Raw genomic sequence first — 25,738 nt, forward strand, 5'->3', positions numbered from 1 at the left:
ACAAGACATAACAAGTGGATGAAATGTAAGTGGGGACCAGGAAGGAGTAACAAAAATAAGCTGTTTCAGCACAGAATATTAGCAGTAGTAAAGTTACAACTTGCCACCTATCTAGACATTTTCAAATACAGTTTTCTGTATAGCAGCCAAGAGGTTTAATGAGGAACAATGAGGATAGAGTGGTGTCTATAGATTTTGATTGGGAGACTTTTCCCCACACACAAGAAAGGAGTGGTGTGGAAAAAAATGCAATGGGGTACATCTAAACTAGATTTAAATTTATGATCCTTATGCATAGGATATCAAGCGTACAGAAGAGAGCGATGTGATTGGCAAAATACTCCAACTGCTGCCAAGTTGGCATTCAGCAGTATGCAAAATAAGTGTAGTCAATTTGACACCAAATTTGTCTTTAGCTTAACCTGATGCAAAATCCGTTAAAGTAAGTGGGTGTTATATCTGCTTATTCCATGGCTAAAACTCACCACAGGATTGCCAGGAAGTGGTGCTGGCCTAAGTAGCTGCTTTTATCTTACACACTCCTTCAAGTTGTGTTTCCTAGTACACTCCTCTCCTGCACTTTGGAGAAGTAACTTATACTTGCAATATACACAACTGAATGCCCAACTGATGCAAATTACACTGTTTATGGGCAACTTACACGTCAACACACATTTACTTCAGCACCAAGATTCCGATCTGAGTTCCATTCCTTGTTCAATTTGGCCCATTAAAATAGAACACAAAGAAGTAATGGCTGAACTAAAGAACCACTAGTTACTTAACTTTCCAATTTCAAAATGAAAAGCTGATGCTGGAAACAAGCAAGAGAAGATCAGGTTCCCTGTGCAGTTCTCTCCTATTAACAGTGATATTTTAGCTTTCCTCAAGCAGTCTGGGAATGAGGAAGTTCACGGAGTTATTTCAAATTGCCTGAAGAGTACCTGGCTATGCAGATTTTGTAAAGAAGGCAAACATCAAAGTAATTCACCCACCAATACTAGTCAGACAACACTCATCAAAACCAGAACACACCAAAAGAGAGACACCCAACCCACATATTTAGAGTTTCAGCACACTTGGTCTAAAACAGGGGTCAGCAACCTATGGCACGCGTGCCACTGAGCCGATTTCTGATGATATGCAGGGCAGGCTGGCGCTCAGCCCACCGCCACTCTGGGGTTCCCACTGCTGGCCCCTTACCAGCCGGGGTCCTGCCGCCAGTCCCACTCAGCACCCACTGCTGGCCTGGGGGAAGGAACCCCAGGCTGGCGGCAGGCTGACACCCCAGCTGGCAAGGAGCCAGCAGCCAAAACCCAGAGCGGCAGCAGGCTAAGCTGCTCAGCTCACCACTGCTCTGAGGTTTCCACTGCCAGCTCCTGGCAGCCACGGTCCTGCCGCCGGTCCTACTCAGCACCTGCTGCTGGCCTGGGGGAAGGAACCCCAGGCTGGCATAGGGCTGACACTCAAGCTGGCAGGAACCAGTGCTGGAAACCCCAGAGCAGTGGCGGGCTAAGCCATTCAGCCCGCCTCCGCTCTGGGGTTCTGGCTGCTGGCAGCCCCACTCACCTTGCTTCCAGTTGGAGTTCCATGGCAGGCCACCTGCCAGACAGGGTCCAGGCTTCCGGCCCTGCTCAGCCCTACCAGCCGCCAGCTCCACTCACCTTAGCTGCCCATCTGGGGTTCCAGCCGCTGACCTCCTGCCAGCCGGTTATCACCTTATAACTCAGAAGCCTGTGTGCAGCTTAAAGTATCTAAATAGGTGCCACCAGACATTGGAAAACTCAGCAAGGAAAAGCAAGGGCAAGGATCACACTAAACTAATAAGATCTGCATTTTAATTTAATTTTAAATAAAGCATCTGAAACATTTTGAAAACCTTGTTTACTTTAGATATAACCATAGTTTGGTTATATATAGACTTAGAGAGAGACTTTCTAAAAAACATTCAAATGTATTACCTGCATGCGAAGCCTTAGAGTGTATACATGAAGGCTCAGCATATCACTGCTGAAAGGTTACCAACCCCGGTCTAAAAGATCTGACATGCCAAAACATATTAGGAGTCTATCCCAATAAGTGAAACCCACTTCCATTTCTGACCTATATGCCTCCAAATCACTTTATCCGAATTGCCCTTTTCATTCCAGAAAAATTCCACTTGGAGCTAAAATCCTGCATGCAATATTTCAGACTGATCAGTGAAGTTGCTGGCAGAAGGAGGTGGGAGGCGAAAAAAATCAGGATTGTAATGGAATGTTAGCTGCAAGTTTGGCTCCACAGAGACTAGCTGCTCTATGTAATTCACTAAAAACAACAACAGAGCTATTTCCAGCTGCTGCAGGTCACTGAATACAAGTTTTAAAGTTCTTGATTTAGTGAGAACCACATTTTCTATCAAACCAGCATTCAGGAAACCTAACCGAATTTCCAAAGAAAAGAGGCTGAATCATATTTATGTTTTCTCCGATAAAAAAACATTGCAAACTGATATTGTTAATGCAACATTTAAAATTATGCACTCTAAGAAATCTATTTTGTTCCAGTCTTAAGTTGTCCAAAACATTAATCTATGATTTCTGGATCTTTAAGCAGGAGAGCTGGTCAGTCTTTATATGTACATGAAGGAAAACAAGAAAAAGGTACATAAAACAAGAATACATATTCGTGTAAAAAATGGTTTTAAAAAAAACAAGTTAAATCTTGGGCAGAAAAAAAAACTGTTCGAATTCTAAAAACTTTGCCTCATTAGGGAACATTGGTCTTCCCAAGTATGTTTAATAAAGTAGCACATAGGTAATCCATACAAGAGGACAGCTGTCTCTAGTAACCTCTTTAGCAATACTTACGCACTATAGCAAGGTCTCATTTTGCTATTTGAAGAAGTGACTCTTATTCTGCAGAATGCCTTACAGTGGAGCTGAAAACATGATTGGAACCTCTATTCTGTATTGTAATGGATCTCTCTTTTACTAAACATCCTACCAACAACAGGTACTATTAGTACTTTAAGTACCAAATAAGTAGAAGTAAACAACTGTCAAAGTGAAGTGTGTTTGGAATGCGTTCCACACCCTTGCTTTTGTTGTTCATTGACTTACCATTTAAAATCTATTTTAGAATTTCTCTCCCAGTCCACTCAACTTAGCTACATTTTCTGTATTACAACATCTTTGCCTTTTTGGTGTTTCATGAAAGCCAGTCATTGGATCCATACTAAACCCGCATGTGCACTAGTCCTGGAGAGGGTAAGTTGTTTTGCTCTGAAAATTGGCAATTTTTCTTGTCACTCCAAATTTCTTTGCATGTGTAAGTTTACATACTTTAAAGACTACATATGGAGCATCCTCTTGCTGCCTTTAAATACTCTAATAGAGTAGTTTTCAAGTTGTGGTCCGCGGACCCACAGGGGACTGCAAACTATGTCTAAGATTTCCAAAGGGGTCAAATCTCCATTTGACTTTTTTAGGAGTCCACAAATGAAAAAAGGCTGAAAACCACTGCTCTAATACATTCACTGTGTTGGGTTCAAAGGGAATTCAATAAAATGTTTTGCATGCAGATAGATGCTTTAAATTGTCAAAGATCTTCAGGCTTAACCTTCAACCTTTTACAGATGTAAGTGTGAACAAATTCAAACACTTCAATGAATCTCCTTTTAAAATGAGAAAAATACTCCAAATGAAACCACTATGTTATGTCGTTATACCCATAATCAAGATCTTCACAAATTTAGAATATTAGTATAAGAAAAAGTTTAGTATCAAGTCCTAAGAAAACAATGTACAACATAAAGGTTAGTGATTTCTGCACAAATTTTCAATTATGTCAATTTACTATGGTCCACTAAACCAAGTAATTATCAATTAAGAAGTGGTTCACAGCATTTTTTATTTTAGCCTTTTTACAGTAGAAACTGCCAACAACACTATTATAGTGGCTACAGACATAACTGATGCTAAATAATAAGTAAGGAACAGCTTGAATATTTACAAAATTTAAACTCATGCAGACAGAGCTACTAAAAAAAAACAACTCTTCCATTAATAAGAAATACAAGATACCTACTGTGTTTCTAGCAGCACAGGAAAACCAACAACTCATCATAGAACCTGCAACTCCTTGTTGTCAGCAACAAATAATTTACCTCACATTCAGTTACAAACTGCAGCAGTTTACAAGGCAAGCACCCAACCAGAAGTCAAAACAGGCTGCTCTAAGCAATATACTATTTGTTCTGCCCTACATTCATTTTGTTCCATCCTTCGCTTAGCTTGGATCCCCAACTATATTTTCTCCATCTTCAGGATCTTCTTCAGACTTCATAACTCTTACAAAATTAAGTCTTTTCCCTTAAAGACGGCCCAGGGACAGCCTAAGACAGGTACAGGGGTTCCTTCTTTTGCTTAGGCTGTCCCTCTCTGGCACTTCACATGAAAACCCTACATACAGCTTTTGTTTCTGCAGCCTCTGTGCTGCAGCCCAGACTGCCACAGTGACTGACTCACAGTAATATTCCCCAGATCTGAAATATCCTGTAAACAATATGCAGACAGTCTCACATCAGCCCAGTTCTATTTTTTGATTGTCCAGTACTTGATAGCTGAGTGATAGAAAGGAATAGCTAATAATACATTTTATGCATGCTCATCCTGTGAGTAATACATTTTATGCTTATGGCTAGCAAAAGAGACAAGCATGTGTTAAAACTACCACCAAGGTGCCACATTTTGCAGATGTGCAAATGTTCACCTTAAAGAAACAAACATGTCAGTCAAAAGTTAATTTGACTAACACTATACGAGGGTCACCGTTATCACTGTTAAACAGGATGTTACAAATAATAGCAGGAACAGACTTAGCTATTCCCCAAACAACACTGAAAGCTGGAATCAGCTTTATGATCATCTGACTTTAGACAAAGTTATGACTACATAGAACACAGACTGAGTGATTCTATTTTGACAAAAATGTATCCGATTTTAATTTAGAAAAAGCACATGCCTTTGCCTTAAAAAAATTCTTCTTTTACAAGTATGAATCCCATTCTGAATACAACCAGGTTTCAGCTTACTGCTGCTGCCAGTCTGTCTCCCCAACACGTGAAATGAGAGGAGCCACAGAGGCTGTCAAGCCATTAAATAGACAGTGTAATGATTAACAGTATTGAAGATGTAGGGTCCTCTTTCACACATTTTAAATTTAACAGTGGAAATCTCCTAAACACCATATTTAGTGGACTAGGTCAACATCAAGAACAGGAGTACTTGAGGCACCTTGGAGACTAACAAATTTATTTCAGCATGAGCTTTCGTGAGCTACAGCTCACTTCTTCGGATGCATAGAATGGAACACACAGACAGGAGATATTTATACATACAGAGAACATGAAAAGGTGGAAGTATGCACACCAACAAGAAGAGTCTAATCAATTGAGATCAGCTATAGTCAGCAGGAAAAAAAACTTTTGAAGTGATAATTAAGATGACCCATAGAAGGTGTGAGGAGAACTTAACATAGGGAAATAGATTCAATTAGTGTAATGATCCAACCATTCCCAGTCAGAGGCAGGCAGATCTCTGCGCTGCCTCATCCATAGGCGCAGTCCCCGCAGCTCCCATTGGCTGTGGTTCCTGGCCAATGGGAGCTATGAAGCCGGTGCCTGGGGTGGGGGCAGGCGCAGGGGCAACCAGGGGGCTCCACACACTAGGAGCCAGAGTGGGGGACATGCTTCCGGGAGCTGTGCGGAGCCACAGCAGGCAAGGAGCCTGCCTTAACCCCGCTGCGCCGCCAACTGGACTTTTAATGGCCTCCTCAGTGGTGCAGACCAGAGCTGCCAGGGTCCCTTTTCAACCGGACATTCCAGTCGAAAACCAACAAGTAGCAACCCTGTGTCCCATAAGAAGAGAAACAGGGACATAGTGGAATGGAGGCAACTGCATTGGACTGGCTAGTCAGTAATGGAAGGAAATATTGCAGCTGCCTCATTTCCTGTTAGTTTCTAAAATGTTATTGGAACAGCCCTGCCACAAGGACATACTAATTAATTTTATCTTAGCTTATTCAGTGCCCTTCAAGGGAAGAGAGGCCTAAATAAACTGAAGGGAAAGAAGGCCAAAGAAAGTTCTGGAAGCAAGAGTGAGAGCTGAGAGCTAAGATCTCACGCTGTTCACTCTGTTCCAAAACACAGCAGCGTATAGGATGCTAACTACCTGAGCTGATGTTCAACAGCTTCACAGTGACATTATTCACTTGTGGGTGTTCTAATTACATAATCAGCAGGAGAGAGACCATATGAAAGGGCAGTTTGATGGCAGCTGTCCAGTCAGAGTAAGAGGCATCAGTGTGACAGCTCCGGAAAACGGAGGAGGACTGGGGCAGGGGTGAGGGGAAATAGATATCTACTTTCATTCTAGTGCTATAAGATTTCTACTGCAAGTATGGCTACATTTGGAATTTCGGAGCGCTGCCGCGGCAGCGCTTTGAAGTGTGAGTGTAGTCAGAGCGGCAGCGCTGGGAGAGAGCTCTCCCAGCGCTGCACGTAAACCACATCCGTTACGGGTGTAGCGTGCAGTGCTGGGAGCCGTGCTCCCAGGGATGCCGCCCTGATTACACTGACGCTTTACAGCGCTGTATCTTGCAGCGCTCAGGGGGGTGTTTTTTCACACCCCTGAGCGCGAAAGTTGCAGCGCTGTAAAGTGTGAGTGTAGCCATAGTGTCCTAATGTTAGCTGTACTGATACACCAATTTGGAGCAGCATGCAAGGATGGAATGCTAATACGGTGAGATAATGGTTAAAAGGATGGTAGATTTAGTAATTTATTTTATTGTCCCTTCTCCCATGTATTATAATAAACTAAAGCATTCCAATTTAAGAGACCTGCAAAGGAATCAAGTCACAAGGGAAAAAATTTGGCCAGCCAGCATCATTGTACAAAAAGCTAACCTTAAGGGAGCTTCAAGAAAAACAACATCCATAGTGCACTTTGTGCAGCTTCCCACAAAGAGTTTTTAAAGTAAGTGCCAATGGTGTCCCCCCCCTTTCACTCCCCACATTCTCCCCCACTTCAAGAAACACTCCCCCAATACACATGCCTTATAGAAATAAAGGAGATTGTTAGGAACCCCCAGCTGTTAGGATTTTAAAAAATAAAAATTAAACAAAACAAAAAACCACCAAGGCTTCTCACCCCAGTATGTCTGATCCTTTAATGCAGCTCGTTTACTTTATCCAAGTAGCTAAAATGTCTCCGCTGATGTCCAAATATTTTTAAACAACGCAGTCTTATACAAGGATCCAACATTTACTCTATAAAAAGATCTAAATAAATCAGTATGAGTGAACACCAGAGGCCTTAACTGGCTTTGACCGAAAAGATTAATTGATTTGACTTTCTACATTTGGATTTGGTTAAATACAAAAACAAAAGTTATCTAAAGCTCTGGCATAACAATATGCTCCTTACAGGAGTAACAGCTGCCAAATCCCTGTTAGCTTTATACTTGGGAAAAAGTCTTGTTTTGAAAGGAAAGGAAAAAATAATTATTATATTGGACTAACTCTGTTCTCAAACTCAGTAAGTAAAACTCCTATTGGGAACACATAGGCCATGTCTACATCTAAAATTTTGCAGCGCTAGTTGTTACAGCTGTATTAGTACAGCTGTATAGGGCCAGCGCTGCAGAGTGGCCACACTTACAGCAACCAGCGCTGCAAGTGGTGTTAGATGTGGCCACACTGCAGCGCTGTTGGGCGGCTTCAAGGGAGGTTCGGGGAACGCGAGAGCAAACCGCGGCGAAGCTGGTCTCCTTTCCCGGTTTGCTCTCGCGTTCCCCGAACCCCGAGCAAGCAGGTCTCCTTCCCTGAGGTTTGCTGGGTGGTTCCGGGAACGCGAGAGCAAACCGGGAAAGGAGACCAGCTTCGCCGCCGTTTGCTCTCGCGTTCCCCGAACCCCGAGCAAGCAGGTCTCCTTCCCTGCGGTTTGCTGGGTGGTTCCGGGAACGCGAGAGCAAACCGGGAAAGGAGACCAGCTTCGCCGCGGTTTGCTCTCTCGTTCCCCGAACCCCGAGCAAGCAGGTCTCCTTCCCTGCGGTTTGCTGGGTGGTTCGGGGAACGCGAGAGCAAACCCGGGAAAGGAGACCAGCTTCGCCGCGGTTTGCTCTCGCGTTCCCCGAACAAGCAGGTCTCCTTCCCTGCGGTTTGCAGGGTGGTTCCGGGAACGCGAGAGCAAACCGCGGCGAAGCTGGTCTCCTTTCCCGGTTTGCTCTCGCGTTCCCGGAACCACCCAGCAAACCTCAGGGAAGGAGACCTGCTTGCTCGGGGTTCGGGGAACGCGAGAGCAAACCGGGGAAGGAGACCAGCTTGATTACCAGAGGCTTCCTCAGGTATGCTGGGATACCTGCTTATTCCACGGAGGTCAAGAAAAGCGCTGGTAAGTGTCTATATTTGATTACCAGCGCTGGATCACCAGCGCTGGATCCTCTACACCCGAGACCAAACGGGAGTACGGCCAGTGCTGCAAACAGGGAGTTGCAGCGCTGGTGGTGCCCTGCAGATGTGTACACCTCCTAAGTTGCAGCGCTGTAACTCCCTCACCAGCGCTGCAACTTTCTGATGTAGACAAGCCCATAGACAAGTAGAGAGTGCTTTTGAAAAATCCCACTCACCTACACAGTGGGTAGCCTCCTCCCTCATTCCAGGCATGGAGATGTCATTGATGTCAATACAAGTTTTGACTAGAATAACTTTCCTGTATACACACACTGTTTACAGCATAAGGAGGCAATGAAGATCTGGAAAACATATGCCCAGGAATTCAAACAGTCTTTTGGGGGGTTTTGTGTTTAAAATCCACACTCAACAGGTATAAAATAGAAAAAAACAACAACAAAAATGTTTAGTTTACCTGATCTTCACTCTGCTTAGAGCTTTTGCTACTAGCAGTATGTTTAAAAAAAAAAAAAAAAAAAAAAAAAAAAAAAAAAGAGTCTACCGCTGAACCACTCTCAAACCCTTAATATACAAAAGCAGTACACAGACTTGAAAGAGCATTTTGACTGTTCTGTTTTTACGAAAAAAAAGTACATGATTTTGCAGCTATTACAAAAACCAGAAGATGGATTAGCTACTACACAGCCCAAGGACATATCTATAAAGATTAAAACAAGGTGTATAATCAGCACTCTCTTTTCTTCCCTTCTGCCCACAATTTCAAACCTGTAATTGCAGAGTTTAAACAGAAATTTTCCCCCCAGGGAAGCAAAACATATATATTTAAACTCAAAGGAGAAACATTGACACGGGAAATTGCAAGATAATGTTTTCATCCTATTTAATTTGTAAACAGGCCCTTCCGGTTTAGCTTATGGCTGGAAGTAAACAGGCTGGTTTATGAAAAACAGACAATTCAGCTTTGCATTTCATGATTAAGGTATGCATCCACATTGTAGCAATTACCACTTCAATTCAAAATTAACTGTTTTTAGGCTGTTCTAGCACATAAACATGGCATTCTGATCCCATTTAATCAGGTAAACACATGAGTTCAATAGTGCCAAACAAAAGTTAGTCACAGAAAAAACAGTTTACTTCCACAGAGTTCAATATTGTTTTTTGTTTTAATAGGTGATCTCAGAGAGCACAACTTTGCCAGTTAACCTTTATAAGTCAATGTGTCAGGGGGTAGTTGGAGCAGATATTTTTTAGCAAGACCTTCAAGTCTAAATAAACTATTAGCTTGTGATGCAAATTTTGGATCAAGTTAAAAATATACACATCTGATATTAAAATTGTAAACATTTTGAGTACATATAGGAGGGGATGTTTTGAAAGCAAACTAGTGCCAGATAAATCTACCTGGGTGTAACAATTTCCAACATTTTATGCATACAGACTTTCATCTATAATTAACTGTTTGTAAAGGTCTTACAGATGAAAAGTGCTCTAAAAACCCATGAAGTAATTTAGATCATTACATCCAGGTAATTAGAGTACTTCACAGGAAGAGGACTCCTAGAGAAGATGACATCATTTGATGAGATTACCAAAAGGAACAAGATGACCACAACGAGGTAATAGATATTTAATAAATATGTAGATTATATTTAAAGTTCTGGGTCTAATTGACCAATGTCTGTAATGACCTTAGACCCAGAACTTAAAAGCTTGCTGCACAACTGCAGGAATCTGGCAACTTTTAAGGAATCCTCATGATTTCCCTTGTCCCACATGGGGAAGCATGCTGACTTGGGAGAACTAACAGCAGCTCATTCTGAACAGAAATGCCTCGCTCTCTCTGCTTTTTTGGCTGCTTGCTGGCCAGAGTGGGATAGATCCCCTCCCATAACTGCTGTGGTAGCCTCTTCTCAGGGCAGAAGATGTGCCCTGCTCTGCCCCCATTTAGCTAAACAATTACCTTTCAGAAGTGAGAGGAGGGCTTTGGACCACTTCTCCTGGACCGCAACTGGTGCCGCATTTCAGAGTTCTTAAACAGTATCTGTATATAGCAAGCAGCAGCCCACAGCAGTGAGTCTCACAGTCCAAAGACTAGGGTTCACACGCCAGTGCTGAAGATAGCCGTGGAGATGCACCAGCTCTGAAAGGGGTGGGGGCACGCTTCCGAGCCTAAGCTCCAGCCCCAGCCCAAACACCTGTACTGCTATTTTTAGCACAATAACTCAAACAGAGCTAGCACTGCCTGACACACTCCTAGCTGTAGTGCAGACATATCCATAGGCTCTTAAGCCAATCTTCTTCCCCAGAAGTGTTCCAATACAGCACATCCCAAACTAAAGTGCCCTCTGCAGAGTAGTGATTTTGTGTACGTTTGTTCTGCTTCAATGTTCATGTTACATTTCTCCCTCCATCATCTGCTTCTCTTTTAGCCTCTAAGAGAGCATCAAGTTCTCAGTTTTTCAAACACTGGATCGGGGAGGGGGGGGAAAGAGGGCAAAACAAAACACACATACTTTTACCACTTCAGGCTGGAAATATCCTTGTAGTAGCCAGTTGCATCCTAAAGCCCTCAGTTCCCTGGGGCCCATGGGATGTCACTGTCCACTTTCCTTCCTTCCACCCTCAATGTCCACAGAGTTGTCACCTGTGGCTCTGCCCCCTTTGAGTCACAAAATCCTACTGAACGTATTTCATTGCCAAATTTAGGAAGATTTCCACCTTCCTTCCACTCACCCCACCCCACAATATTTCCCTTCTCAGAAGCATTTCCTACCCTCTGACCTCAGAACACAGCAAGAGGACAGCTTCAGAACTCTAACAAGCAGCACAGATAGTCTCCACAGGACAAGACACCAGAAAGAAATTCAGCAGGGAACAGTCTACACCAAAATATCAAAGGTAACATTTGAAAGGTGAACAATGTGTTTATATATTAGCTTCCAATCACCTTGTAACAGTGAAATATTGGAATTCTGTTCTGTGGAACCAGAAGTAAGATAGCTGGAGAAGCTATCTAGAGCAGACACTTAATTTGTATACTTGCTATAAACTTTTCCTCTTGACAATGGCTAACTCTCAAACAGATACTTCCAGTGCTGCTGGAAATTGCAACTATATTTTTCAAATGAAGGATGTATATTTATCTAATAGTGAGAGATCACACAACATACTGCCTCACTCAATCATTGGTAGTTTTCACTTCAACAGCTCTTCAAGCCCATGTAAAAATAGTACAATCTCACAATGTCAAAGTTCACCTTGAAGCATTAAAAGCAAGTCAGATCCCGTTAATCCAAATAAAAAAGGCACACAAAGCCAGTCTCACTGAGTTCATTGAGTACTCTCCTAAACTACCCTGAACAAGAACAGGAGGGATGGATCAGCAAGGAAAGCTACCGCTGGAGGTCAGAAAGTGTAGAGAAAGTGAGAACTAGGAAAAGCCATGCAGAGATGGACTTTGCAAAGGAAATTAAAACCAATTGTAAAAGGTTCTTTCGTCATAAATAAAAAAAGAAGAATTGGGACTATTAAACACTGAGAATGGAGTGGAGATTAAAGATAATCCAACCATGGCCTAACAACTAAATGAACACTCTGCCTCAGTTTTGAATAAGAGTAACAAGAATCCTGGGCACAGTGACAAGGTGGCTAATGGGAATGAGGATATGGAGGCAGAGATGACCACATCTGAAGTGACATGCAAACTGCTTAATGGGACCAAACAAACAAGGGGGCCTAGATAATCTCCATCCAAGAATATTAAAGGAACTGGCACATGAAGTTGCCAGCCTAATATCAAGGATTTTTAATGAATCCATAAACTTAGAGGCCATATCCTATGACTAGGGAATTGCAAATTCAGCATCTATATTGAAGAAAGGGAAAAAACCAACCGGGAAAAAACAGGCCCGTTACCTTGATCTCAATTGTTTGCAGGGTCTTAGAACAAATTTTGAAAGAGAAAGTACAGTAGTTAAGATCATAGAGGTAAATGGTAATTGGGACAGAATACATTGGTTTATAAAAAGCTATACTGTGCCAGACCAACCTGATATATATTTTTAAGAAGATAAAACCAGGACAAAGGAAATGCAGATCTAATCTGCCTGCACTTCAGTAAGGCATGTGATCCAGTTCCGCATACGGAATTATTAAGGTGGAGAAGACAGGGATTAATCCCTAAGAATCAGAAGGTGGTTAAGGGACTGGTTAAAGGGGATGCCAGAGTGGGTCATGCTGAAGGGTGAACTGTCAGACTGGAGGGACGTTACTAGTGAAGTTCCTCACGGTTTACTCTTCCTTGGAACCAAAAACTTTTTTAACATTTCAATTAAATGACCTTGGCACAAAAAGTGGGAGTGTGCTAACGAAATTTGTAAATGACAAGGTTGGGAGGTTTTGCCAATACCAAGGAGGACTAGAATATCGTATACAAAGATCTGGATGACTTTGAAAACTGGAGCAATAGAAATAGGATGAATAGTGCAAAGTCATGCACTTAAGTACCAACAACAAAAAATTCACTACAAGTTGGGGACCTATTGGTTGGAAGCGACAAAGGAGGAGAAAGACCTGGGTGTATTGTTCAGTCACAGGATGACTATGAGCCGCCAATGTGATGCAGCCACACAAAAGGCTAATGCAATCCTAAGATGCATCACGCAAAGTATTGCCAGTAGAGATAGGGAAATGTTATTACCATTATACAAGGCACTGGTGAGACCTCATCCAGAAGACTATGTGGAATTCAGACACCCATGTTTAAGAAAGATTAATTCAGACTGGAACAAGTGTTGGAGAAGGGCTACTAGGATGATCAGAGGAATGGAAAACGTACCTTTCAAGAGGAGACTTAAACTTGGCTTGTTCAACCTAACAAAGAAGACTGAGCAGAGGTATGATTACTCTCTATAAATACGTCAGAGGGATAAACACCAGTGAGGGAGAAGAGTTATTTAAGTTAAAAGCCAATGTTGGCACAAGAACAAATGGATATAAACTGGTCTTCAATAAGTTTAGGCTTGAAATTAGACACAGGTTTCTAACTATCCAAAAGTGGGGGCAAAAAATTTAACTAGTTTCAAGACTGAGCTTGATAAGTTTATGCAGGGTATGGTATGATGTGTTACCTACAATGGCATATGGCCCTTCCACAACTGATATTAACAAATGTCTCCAGTGGCTGGAGACGGGACATTAGAGGGGGAGGGCTCTAGTTACTACAAAGAATTCTTTCACAGGCTTTTGGCCAGTGGGCCTCACCCACATGCTCAGGGTCTAACTCAGTGCCATATTTTGGGGATGGGAAGGACTTTTCCCTCAGGTCAGACTGGCAGATACACTGGGGGGTTTTCCATCTTCCTCTACAGAGTGGGGCCTGGGTCACTTGCTGGTTTAAACTGGAGTAAATGGTAAATTCTCTGTAACTTGAAGTCTTTCAATGGAGAGTTGAAAATTAGGTAACTGAATATACAATTAAATTCCACCTTGAATGGGAACCAATAGGAACTGGTCAAAGAACTATAATAACCAACTTGTGCCTGAAGTCTTCTCCATCATTTTAAAGAAACAGAAAATTATCTAAAAATAAAACTAGTGCAGGCATGGTGATAAGAAATTGACATATAAACCAAATTAAAGGGTAAAGAAAGAAAGTCCAGTATGATGATGCTTTTTGCATTATATAACAGCTTAAGTAGGTGGTAATTGGATTTTTAAGACACTTGTTTGCCAGTAGTTGAGAAAATGAAAACTATTCAGTCAATCCCCTTAATCATTTACAGCTGAGAGCTGCCACTAATTTAAGCTTACCCCGCATATTACAGCTTCAGAGATAACATCCTCTCTCTCTCTCATTTCCCTGCAGCTTTGAAACATGTCCCTTCCTCTCCCCACTTTGTGCTGCTCAAGAATTCATTTACAGCATTTTTTTAATTTGATGATGGGAGTGCAAAGATGACCAACAGTTTAAATAGCAACATTTTAAAAGAAGATGGAAAGTCTGCCCTACCAACTTTAGCAATGTCCCTTAGAATTAATGGGACCTTCAAAAAAAAACTTCCCCACTTGCTATTTCAGTTAAGCAGTGAATAAATGAAGGCCTGCCAGTAGCAGCCCTTGAAGGCATTCACAGTACATATGATACCAAGAATGATGATTACTCTTGTAGTTCTGGAAAAAGAGAGACAGGATGTTAAGTTACCAAAGGGAGCAGAAAGGACACAGAGCTGCTGAGAATGTAGGGAATGACAATCACAGGGTGAGATCAGCAATACAGTTAGTTATTTATAGACTATCCTTGTAGAAGGCTTAGAGCAGGGGTCTCCCACCTTTTCATGCACAAGATCACATTTTTAATTTAAAATCACCCCAGGATCTACCCCACCCCTTCCCCAAGGCCTGTCCTTCCCCGAGGCCCTGTCCCGCTCACTCCATTCCCCACTCCCTTCCTGACCCTCCTCCACCTTCACTCACTTTCACCAGGCTGGGGCAGGGGGCTGGGGTTTGGGCTCTGGGCTGGGACCAAAGGGTTTGGAGTGTGGAGGGGGATGTCTATGGGGAGTCAGCACTGGCCCTGGGGACCTATAGGTCTCATTTTCATGAAGGACTAAGAGCCCATGCCCTGGAAGCTTCCCTGACACACCAATGGAAGAGATAGTGCTGAGTCAGGTCTCTGAGCCCAGTCTCAGGAAACTTAAAAACACACGGGTCTAGTGTGGTGTGACCCAAACACACCAGCCTAGTGAGTGTCAAGCGGGGGAGCTTGGCCAAGGCTGTGACAAAGTACAAGGCTGATCAGACTGTGGGGTGCACCATGTGGGTGGGTCTCTTCTCTCCATTTCCCATTCCCTTCCGGCAAGACTCTTCTGGTATTAGCCTATGTTCCAGGAGACATCATGTGCCAGGCATTTACTCTCTCTCACTACTGTTAGAAATCATTCAAAATCACCAAGCTGGAGTTCCAAGACTGAGCAAGCACATGAATCCTCATTCACAAAGACACAAGTCAAATCTGCAAAAAAAGCTCTTTCAGACTGCCAGTTGCCTCCATGATACAGCAAAGGGGATCCCAAGAGTCCCAGCTAGAAGTGTTGGTTTTGGACAGTAAGTGAGGAAAGTGATAACTGTGTCCATGGAGAGAAAAGATGTCTGCTAGTTTTGATACAGATCCCTTGTGTGCAAGGAAGAGCTAACAGGTTGCTAGGTTCTATAAACATTGTTTTTCCTTTAAATCACTCCAGAAGGAAAACTGCCCCTCTCTGAAAACTATTGTTTAAGGAAATGTGTTACAATCTTCAGAGATCGTGGCTCGCCAAGCCCATTTCCATTTGTTGTTGGGGTATAACAGCACAGGGTTTTTCACACTGAGCAGTGCTGCTTATTTACTGGGAAACTTCCAGACATGCCAATGCATACGAATTAAATCGCAAGAGATGCAATTTCTAAGTAAATTAAGCTTGATTCATGATCCTGTGAGTCTCATGATCTTAAAGAGAAAAAAAAAGCAGCAGCGCTATAAACAATGCCTGATGAAATTCAGCAGCAAGAAGAATCTAAATTCTGAAGCAAGACTCTGTTTTCTGTAGCTCTCCAATTCAGCAGACTGAGATTCTGTAGCATTTTCGGGTACATTTTTTAAAATGGACATTTTATTGAGTGAAATAAGAAACCACCACAAAAGACAGTCACTATAGTACCCAGTTATTTTGATTTTAAATTCAATTTTGTTTACTGTACCATGATCTCTTCAGTTTTCCCCCACAGATCATTGTTAACACACAACCAGTACATTGTAGAAATTGGAGTACCAGGTGGGCATGACATAAGGGGCTTTTGGCCTTTGGGAAGAACTGTGGGAGAAGCACATTAATCCATATTACAAAACAAAATAAGAACCTATACAGAAGAGGATGTGTCTACTACAACAGTCAGTGGTGAAATAATTAGCAGTGTTGACATTTGAGGTTTCAGGACTAGCTCACACCCCTTACTGCTATTGGCAACGCCATCTGCAGACTCAAGGCAACAAAACCACTCAAGACATCAGCTGCTATAGCGAATTCTGCAACAAGGGGTGAATTTTGCAGCAGGTTCCAGAACACAGAGGGTCTGGTCACATATAAAGAACATGGGCAGTGTTTCAGTCTTTTTTTTCTTAAATAAAGGCTTTTCTAATATCAACTTCAAACTAAAATCTCAACACACTCCTCCCTTTTTACAACTTGTTGCTAGTATCTATGAGAAATGAATGGTATTTGTTTACATCCTCTTACTTCCTCTGACTTGCTGGCCCAGACTTGCACGCATCAGGGGCTTGGTAGCAGCTCGTCGGCTTCTCTGCCAGCTTCTTCTGGCACAAGTTTCAGTCAGCACACAGAACCCTTTATTTAAGGAAGATGGGCAACACCAATGCAACGAGCTTCTCAACTGATTGTTCTCAACTTTCTCATCAGACTTGATATGAAAGCCAGGTAAGTATAAATCTCCAAATGCACTGTAGGTTGACGTTAGTACTTTATATCATGAATAAACAGCTATATTTTCCATTTAAGCAAGGATTAGTTGGCATTTCTTCCCTTCCTATACTAGATGTAGCATATCATATACTCTTACCTGTCCCTTTCTCTTGATCAGTTATTTAAAGCCTATAGATTGTCATTTTCACCATTGGTCCTTGTGTTTTCACCCACAGGCTATACGCATTACATTTCTTTAAATGTTTAAAAAAATTCTACAGCATCCAAAATAATGGAACTCTACAACAATACCTGCAAAATGAAAACCATTGATGTCACCTTTTCTTTCCAGTAGACAATTGGTTGGATTTGTTCTTACCAGAAGTCAGCTCACATATTGCCAAGATTGCAGCAGTTCTCAAACTGTGGGTCAGGTCCCCAAAGTGAGTTGTGACCCCAGGACTGGCTCAGATTTGCTGGGGCCCAAGCCAGAAGCCGAAGCCTGAGGACTTCAGCTCTGGGCAGCAGTGCTCAGGTTGCAGGCCCCCCTGCCTGGGGCTGAAGCCCTTTGGCTTCAGTACTCCACTCTCGGGCAATGGGGTTTGGCTCTCCCCCATCCAAGGTGGCAAGGTTCAGGCAGGCTCAGGCTTCGGTCTGCACTCCTGGGGTCATGTAGTAATTTTTGTTGTCAGAAAGGGGTCATGGTGCAATGAAGTTTGAGAACCCCTGCAATATTGTATGTGAAGGGGAAAGGGATGGAACACAAGAGAAGCAGATTATGGCAGACCTGATCTTTCAGTATCAGCAATCAGTTTATACTATGAACAGGGCAATAAACTGCATGCTTTGCAAAGGTCAGAGTACGTTTGTATAAATTCACAGGCGAGTCTTTCCAGTGTCAATTTTATTCAAAGGCAGAGAAATTATAATGAAAAGTTTGGTTTAAAAAACTCTTGCATGGGTTGAAGAGATTAAAGAGGAATAGGTTGGACTGAGATTGTCATGAGAACTGACACTGGAAACAGGTTTCAAATACTCCTATTTCGCCAGCTGTTCTGTCATAGTACAGAACAGTGTCAGCTAGTTCCCTTTCCTACCCCCACAATGGTAAAGAGACTCACAAGCCTGCTGCATTTTCACATCAAACTATTTTAATGAAGAATTGACATTTACAGTGGAGTTCTAGACTGGAATGTTTTAAACGTAGATCTCTACCCTGTAATTAATATTGATAATGAGTTAAGACATCTGCTAATGGCTAGATAAATAAGACATGTAAGAAGTTCACTATTTTTGTTTTTCCTTTCAGCTAAGAACTTATACGTAACAGCATTCCCTGCCTGAGAGAACACTAAAGCTTCAAGGCAGACCAGTAAGGGAATGTTTACATTGGAATAAAAACTCTTCAGTTGCCCTAGATCAGTTAACTCCGGCTCACAGGCTGAAAAACTGCTGTGCAGACGTCTGGGCTTTGGGTTCAAGCTCTGGGACCCTGAGAGGGATTCTATGTTGTTTGGGATTAATTGAAGGAGAGTAATATAATTAATTGAGTCCTGCATCAGCCAATCAATCATCCTGACCAGAATCAATGTCAGACTGACAAGCCTATAACCAGGTCATCCCATTTACTTTTTTAAATATTGACATTAACATTAGTTTTCTTCCCCTCTTCTGGGACTTCCCCAGTGTTTCAAGATTATTGAAAAAAAAAGTGTCTTGGATACAAATTATCTGGACCCGCAGATTTAAAAATGTAACTTTAGTAGCTTCTATTTAACATCTTCCTCAGATACAAGTGGAATTGAAAGAGCTTTCTGACCATCTGATACAACTATATCATCTGTTTTCCCCCAAATACAGAACAGAAATATTTACGGAACACTTTCTTTTCTGCATTATTATTGCTAATACTACCATTTCCATCTAATAGTGGACCAACGTCATTGTTAGGATTCTTTTTGTTCTTAATATACTTAAACTCCTTATGGTCTTTAACTCTGCTGGCCATAGCTTTCTCCTCATAGCCCTTTCTTTCCTTTATCAATTTTCTACAATTCCTAGCTTCTGATTTATAGTCACTCCAACAACTTCCATTGTCCTCCATTTGTTAGGGCTGCCTTCACCTCCACTCCAAACCATGGCAGTTCTTCCACCAATATGGCCTTCTTCCTCAATTGTGTCTTTTAGGGCATCGAGCAAAGCGTTCTTAAACAATTCCCCCTTACTCACATTTTTTTATTAAATTCTTCCTCCCAGCTAGCTCATGACTGTTTTCAGCTTTGTGAAACTGACCATTTTAATGCAACAAATCTCTGTCTGAGGTCTGGATTTTATTCTGTTTGCACATTATAAAAGTGATCAAGTCATGATCACTTGTACATACGCTACCATTAATTTTAGGTTCTGTGATCAGTTCCTTAAACTGTCTAGATTTTAGTGCATGACTAGGCCTTGTAAGAGTCTATCTAGGGCTGTCAAGAGATCAAACAAATTAATCATGCATTCAAACAAATTAATTGCATGATTAATCGCACTGTTGAAGAATAATAGAATACCATTTATTTAAATAGTTTTGGATATTTTCTACATTTTCAAATAAATTGATTTCAGTTACAACACAGAATAAAGTGTACTGTGCTTACTTTATATTTCTTTGATTACAAGTATGTGCACTGTAAAAAAAGAAATTGTTTATTTTGATTCCCCTAATACAAGTACTGTAGTGCGATCTCAATCTAAAATTTACAAATGTAGAATTATATAAAAAACTGCACTCAAAAACAAAACAATGTAAAACTTTAGAGTCTACAAGTCCACACAGTCCTACTTGTTCAGCCAATTGCTAAAACAAACAAGTTTGTTTACATTTACAGGAGATTATCCTGGCTGCTTATTATTTACAATGTCACCTGAAAGTGAGAACAGGCATTTGCATGGCACTGTTGTAGCTGGCACTGGAAGGTATTTACATGCCAGGTATGCTAAATATTCATATTCCCCTTCATGCTTCAGCCACCATTTGTTACATACCTTTACTCAAAAAAAAAAAAAAAATCTACATTTGTAAGCCGCACTTACACGATAAAAAGATTGCACCATGGTACTTGTATGAGGTGAATTAAAAATTTTTTAATTCACCTCATAAGTACCATAGTGCAATCCCTTTATCGTGTAAGGGCAGCTTACAAATGTAGATTTTGTGTTTGCCATTTTTACAGTGCATATATTTGTAATAAAAAATATAAAGTGAGCACTGTCAACTTTGTATACTGTAAAAGCAGCAAAGAATGACATGCATCCAACGAAGTGGGTATTTACCCATGAAAGCTCATGCTCCAAAACGTCTGTTAGTCTATAAGGTGCCACAGGATTCTTTGCTGCTTTTACAGATCCAGACTAACACAGCTACCCCTCTGATATTTGTATACTTTGTTGCAATTGAAATCAATGTATTTAAAAATGTAGATAATTGAAATTTATTAAATATTTTTGATTTGGTATTCTATTGTTTAACAGTGTGATTAAAAGTGTGATTAATTTTTATCACAATTAATTTTTCTGAATTATTCATTGAGTTAACTGCGATTAATCTACATCCCTAATTATATCCCTTCTGGATGAAAGCAGATGGGAGGCCTTTATACCCTGTAAAGAAGATCAGAGAATCAAGTCCTTCTTGGCCAGAATTACTCATACTGTTTCTCTCCTGATCTTCTGTAGCATTCTGTTGAGGACAGAAAACGGGAGGGAAGGCACATAATAGTCCCCTTTGGCCATCTTTGCAACAAGGCAGAACTTTGGCTTGGTGAACCCACTGGTAAAAGAATAAAATCTTGTGATTTGCGGGGAGACAAATTAAGCAACAGATCTAAGACGAAATTTCTTTACCAACAGAGAAATACCTCCAGGTGTAGTTCTAATTCTGGATGATCTAACTTTGGCCTGCAGCCAGTCGGCAACAACATTCAATTTGCTGTGGATGGGAAGGGAACAAATTGACTGCAGATTGTCCTTACTCAAGACATCAGGAAGTGACCTTCTCTTTGAACAACAGTAGATCACGTTCCCTTTATCTGTAGATGGCATGGCTGAAGTATTGTCTGTCATGACCAGCACCTGAGGTAAATCCAGATATGGGAGCAGAACATTGAGACCACATTGGATTGCCCAGAGCTCTCGCCAGTTTATGCTGTGCTTGCTCTCCTATTTACATGAGGTCAAGGACTGTCAAGAAATGACTGGAGAATCCTCAAGGGAGACCTTTGTGAGGGGTGGATAAGAGATTGTTTAGGCAGGGATAAGAAGCAGCTCTGTAGTAGCCTCATGTGAGCACAAACTCCCTAAGAATATCCACATGGAGATCACTGGTCTAGAAGAGACAGAAGCATATGAATTGGAACTCCCCTTGAAAGGTTGATTGTTTTGATAAGATTTCCCCTCTTCTCCTGTCTTTCCTGCAATAAACTATTTAGTAGATTACAATGACCAACCCCACTCAGATTGGGAATACAGAGAGCTCTAATTAACTCTCACAAAACATGGCTCTGCAGCATGCTTATTGCTCAGTGCTAGAGCGTAAAACTGACCCTGGATGAGGCTTGGATAAGGTGGTCACCCAGGAAAGGTGACACAGACCGCTTCCTTTTGACAGCTACTAGTCACACTACCACAGCCCTGTTGCTAAACTATAGGGCAAGGACCTGTACTGGTAATGTACTCCGAGAGCAAAGCTTAGGAAGCAACTGTAAGACTGTCGAACTGGGATATGAACACAAGTATCCTTCACATCTATAGAAGTCATGCAGCCCCCTCCATTGATGTTAGCTAGTGTGGATTTGAAGGTCTCCATCTTGATTTTTGTTAAATAGATGTTTGATACTTTCAGGAAGTGCACTGTAGCTTACTGGGCTTGTTTTAGATTGTTTAACTAGGAATAATATGAAGTAATACCTTTTCTCCTTTGAAGAGGAGGGATAGGTTCAATTGCTCCCATTAACAGGAGATCCAGAATGGCTATCTGCATACCATGACTCCTCCACCAACAGAAGCTCTTAGGCATATGATTTCTTTTAAAAAAAAAATTGAGAGAGACCATATCTGCAATACAGCCCACCAATGTTGGCATTACTTGTAAAAGCATGCAAGTGCACTCAGGTGTCAGATGACAAAGTTCTTTTGTCTGATGCCCTAGGTAGTTGGCATGATGCCCTCAATAGTTTTCATGTCTGAAAGTGCAGGCTGAGGTGATGCTTGCCTAGACTTGGTTGCCTGTGAAGAGCCTGTATAGTAAGGCGGCCACTTTCAGGTAAAAAAAAAAAAAATTCCTAAGTAGAAATTACAAGAACTTGACAACCAGAAAAAAAGGAACATTCATCTACGGTAGTGACACCAAGATCACTTTTGACTGGTGCACACCAAGGAATGTTCTGGCCTTGCAGAATGGAGGAAGGGGTATAAGAAAAATGGTGGGCCAGGAAGCCCCTCATTGCCTGCCAGTTCTTCTGCATCGGAACTGCTGTCAACTTATCACTCCATAGCCAGCTGCTGGGGGAAGGAGGTGGGGGCGGTATTGAGGCAGGACAATCTGCACCAGAAGCTAGGAGCAATAACCAGGACATTAAAGCCTGATGACAACTGGGAATGATAGCCCAATCGTGAAGTCATGGCAATCTGAAGTGGCAGCTGAAGATGACAGCCTGATGTTTTCCCAGTCTTTAGGTGTGGCAGGAAATCCCTGTCCTGCTATTACACACTCCCAGGGTGTATTAGGAGGTATATACAGCCATACTAAGGCTGCTGTAGCTCTCAAATGTAGCTCACAATACACAGTACAGTTTTCCTGAAAGTCTGTTCTCTGTGCACATGGTTTTTTGTTTCTTTAATAATTTTATTATTTTAGTTTTTAGCTCTGATTTGGAGTCTTGACCCTAAGCAAAAAGAACTCCTATTGTGGTGTATGTACGCCTAGAGGAAACAGCACACATCTCTGGCATGGCCTTTTCAACACTGAATTGCCAATGCTGCACTCTGTGAGAGTGTGCAGTTACTGAAGAATGCCTGCCCCATTGCACTCCATAAAGATAAACGAGAATCAGATGCTGAGAATTAAACTCTGTAAATCTGCAGAATGCAGATAAAGGAAACAGATTTCACTTTGTGCCTCCTAGGGCACACCCACCCTGCAATAAAAAGCCCACAGCTGTGACTCTTAGAGCCTGGGTCAATTGACAGGCTCACAGGGCTCAAAGGGGGGGGGGGGGGAAGAGAATGGCAGAAAAAAAATAGTGTAGACATTCAGGATCAAGCTAGAGCCTGGGCTCTGAGACCCACCCCTCTCATGGGATTTCAGAGTCCAGGCTCCAGCCCCAGCCTGAACATCCACACTGCAATTTTCAACCCTGCAGCCTCAGCCCGCTGGTCACAGCTGTGCTACAGGTCTTTTATTACTGTGTAGACATACCCTTAGGTCAGTGGTTCCCAAACTGGTGTTTGTGAAATGTTACAGGGGTTCTCGGGAAAAAATTCTCTAATGGCGGACAGAGCTGTCCCTAGGGATCCCAAGCACCACAGGGCCAGCAGCCCAGAGCCCCAGGGACTTCCAAGAGCTATGCAGATCAAAGCAAGCTTATCTATCACACTGAGGGGATTTAAACTTCAAGACTCTTTTTAAGAAATGGAAAAGGAGGTGGATTTTTTTTTTTTACTATTTTTAAAATTAAAGGCTGCTAGTATTGTTTTTAAATTATTATGAAGCACAAGTTTAAGCTTTGTGTAACTTGCGTTCCTTGCCTGGACTGCTCAAGACCTGAATGCTTGTGCAGGAGGAACTCTTTGAGGTGGCTTCTTAAATACCTTCAGGCTGTTTCACATCTGATACTCCTTGATGAAACCTAGGAGCCTTGTCTTATAGCAGGCTTAATCAAAGTGATACAAGCTATGAAAGTGAGATCTTGGAAGAGTGTTGCTGTTTTCATAAGGTAATAAAACACTGTAATGATAAATATTGTGTGTAATAAGCATGTTATAAAAACCAATTTCATACTTTCAAGATCACTGCTTTTATACTTTATCCTCAGGTAAGGGAGAAAATCCCTGGAAATATTCATTTTTTGGTGGGGGTTCCAGAGACTTGACATTTTAGTGAAAGGGATTTGCGGGTTGTTAAAGTTTGGGAACCACTGCCATAGAGGAACTCTTGAGTCAGGCTCTTCAGAAGATGGAAGAGATTGGGGGCACCAGAACTTATGTAAAAGTGGGGGTGCTCCCAGCATTGGAACCAAGGCCCTACCCCCTACCCTTCGTCATCTTCCCGAGGCCCCGCCCCCTGACCAGGCCAGAAGCTGGGCCATGGGAAGAGTAGCTCAGGGAGCCTGGAGGTGGGGGAGGGACCCTGTGATTACTCTTTTAAGCAGATTTCATGCCTTGAGAAAAAGGGGGGGGGGGGGGTTGTGCGGGACTGGGCCCACGCTTTGTTCAGGTGAGATTCCTGGACCTGGCCTGGAGGTAGGCTGACCCTAGGCCAGGGGCTCTAGTCATACAAAGGGAGTCCATGGCCATTTTATCGCACTGGGAGGCAATACAGGGCTGACCTTGCTGGCAGAGAATTGCTGTGAGCTGCTGCAGAGCTGAAGGGGATGCATGCTGCAGAACAGAGCAAGGGACTGGGTCTGAGCACAGGTTCCCAGGCTCTCTCCTTGCTCTGTCCCTGGAACTCTGTCATTAGCTCCCTGGCACCACCAGTGCAGGGGAGGGTCCAGACAGCTGCCCCATGGGGCTGTGAATGCAGGCTCAGGGGTTGGGTGGAAAGCTCCCCTGGCCCTTTGACACTGTGCTTCAACCTAAGCTCCCCCACATGGGGAGGGGAGGGAACAGCTGCGCTCATCTGTGCCAGGATGAGAGAATTTTGCTGCTGAGGTGCTGCCGCTGCTTCCTGGGGGCTCTCCTGCTTGGGAAGGGAGGCTGCGAGAAACCCTGCCACGTCTGAGCACTTGAGGCACCAGGTCTTCACAGATCTCCAAGCAGGCAATCAATCAGCAGGAGGCAGCACAGGAGTCTATGAGACATCTGATTTCCTCCCTTCTCCGCCATGCTGCATTCCACATGGTTGAACAGAGGGTGTCAGAGTACCAGCCACTGAGAAGTAAGGGAATCCTCTGGCAGGAAAGGCAGACCTTCATAGCCAGGAGATTTTAAGTCTTCCCCCTCCCCCTTCTTTAGAGTTTGTGCTCCAGCAGGGCCTCTGCCTGCCTAAAGCTGGAGAGGCAGATGAAATCTGGGGGTCTCAGAGGTGGAGAAACATCTCAGCTACTGCCGATTGACAGGTTTGGTCCATCTCCCAGACTGCATAGCACAGATAAGAGTTATTTTCAATATGTCTATCAATAGATGAGACTTCAGTTATGTATTTAGAAATATATACACACACACTGATGAGTCTCAGCTACAAAATACAGATTGAATCATTTAGGCTCTGTGAAGAGAGATGTTACCAGGACTTTCAACATGCCTGGAAGCAAACAAATATTTGTTGAATTTTTTACATAAAAATGTGAAGTGCTTATTAAGGATCAAACTATGGCCACACCAGGGAGTAAGAGGTGTAAGGCTCTCTTGCGCCAGCTACCCATACTGCAGGGAGGAGAACAGGCTCTGCAGGGCTGTTACTTCCCCTCTACTAACCCAGAAATGGAAGGAGGGACGGAGAGTGGGCAGAGCCCCCAACATAACAGCTACGCTGGTGTGCTGTGTACTTCTCCCAGGGCCAGATAACCAAGCCTGGCCAAAAGCACATCCTCATGAAGCAGAGGGAAACCAGGAGGCAGAGTAG

General features: G+C 42.6%; 1 protein-coding gene across 2 annotated transcripts in view; it reads right to left on the minus strand.

Annotated features, from left to right (window-relative positions):
* UACA (uveal autoantigen with coiled-coil domains and ankyrin repeats) overlaps positions 1 to 25,738 on the minus strand; it is a 68,342-nt gene that overhangs the window by 32,887 nt on the left and 9,717 nt on the right. The window contains exon 1 of one of the 2 annotated variants that reach the window (XM_050968924.1): positions 4,069 to 4,488. The exons of the other annotated variant lie outside the window; for it this stretch is intronic. Within the exon in view, the coding sequence (XP_050824881.1) occupies positions 4,069 to 4,107 (39 nt within the window). The 5' untranslated portion in view covers positions 4,108 to 4,488. Of the gene's footprint in view, positions 1 to 4,068; positions 4,489 to 25,738 lie in introns of those variants that run through there. 2 annotated transcript variants of the gene reach the window in all.

The sequence above is a fragment of the Gopherus flavomarginatus genome, chromosome 9 (genome assembly GCF_025201925.1).
Source record: "Gopherus flavomarginatus isolate rGopFla2 chromosome 9, rGopFla2.mat.asm, whole genome shotgun sequence".
Lineage (NCBI taxonomy): Eukaryota > Metazoa > Chordata > Testudines > Testudinidae > Gopherus > Gopherus flavomarginatus.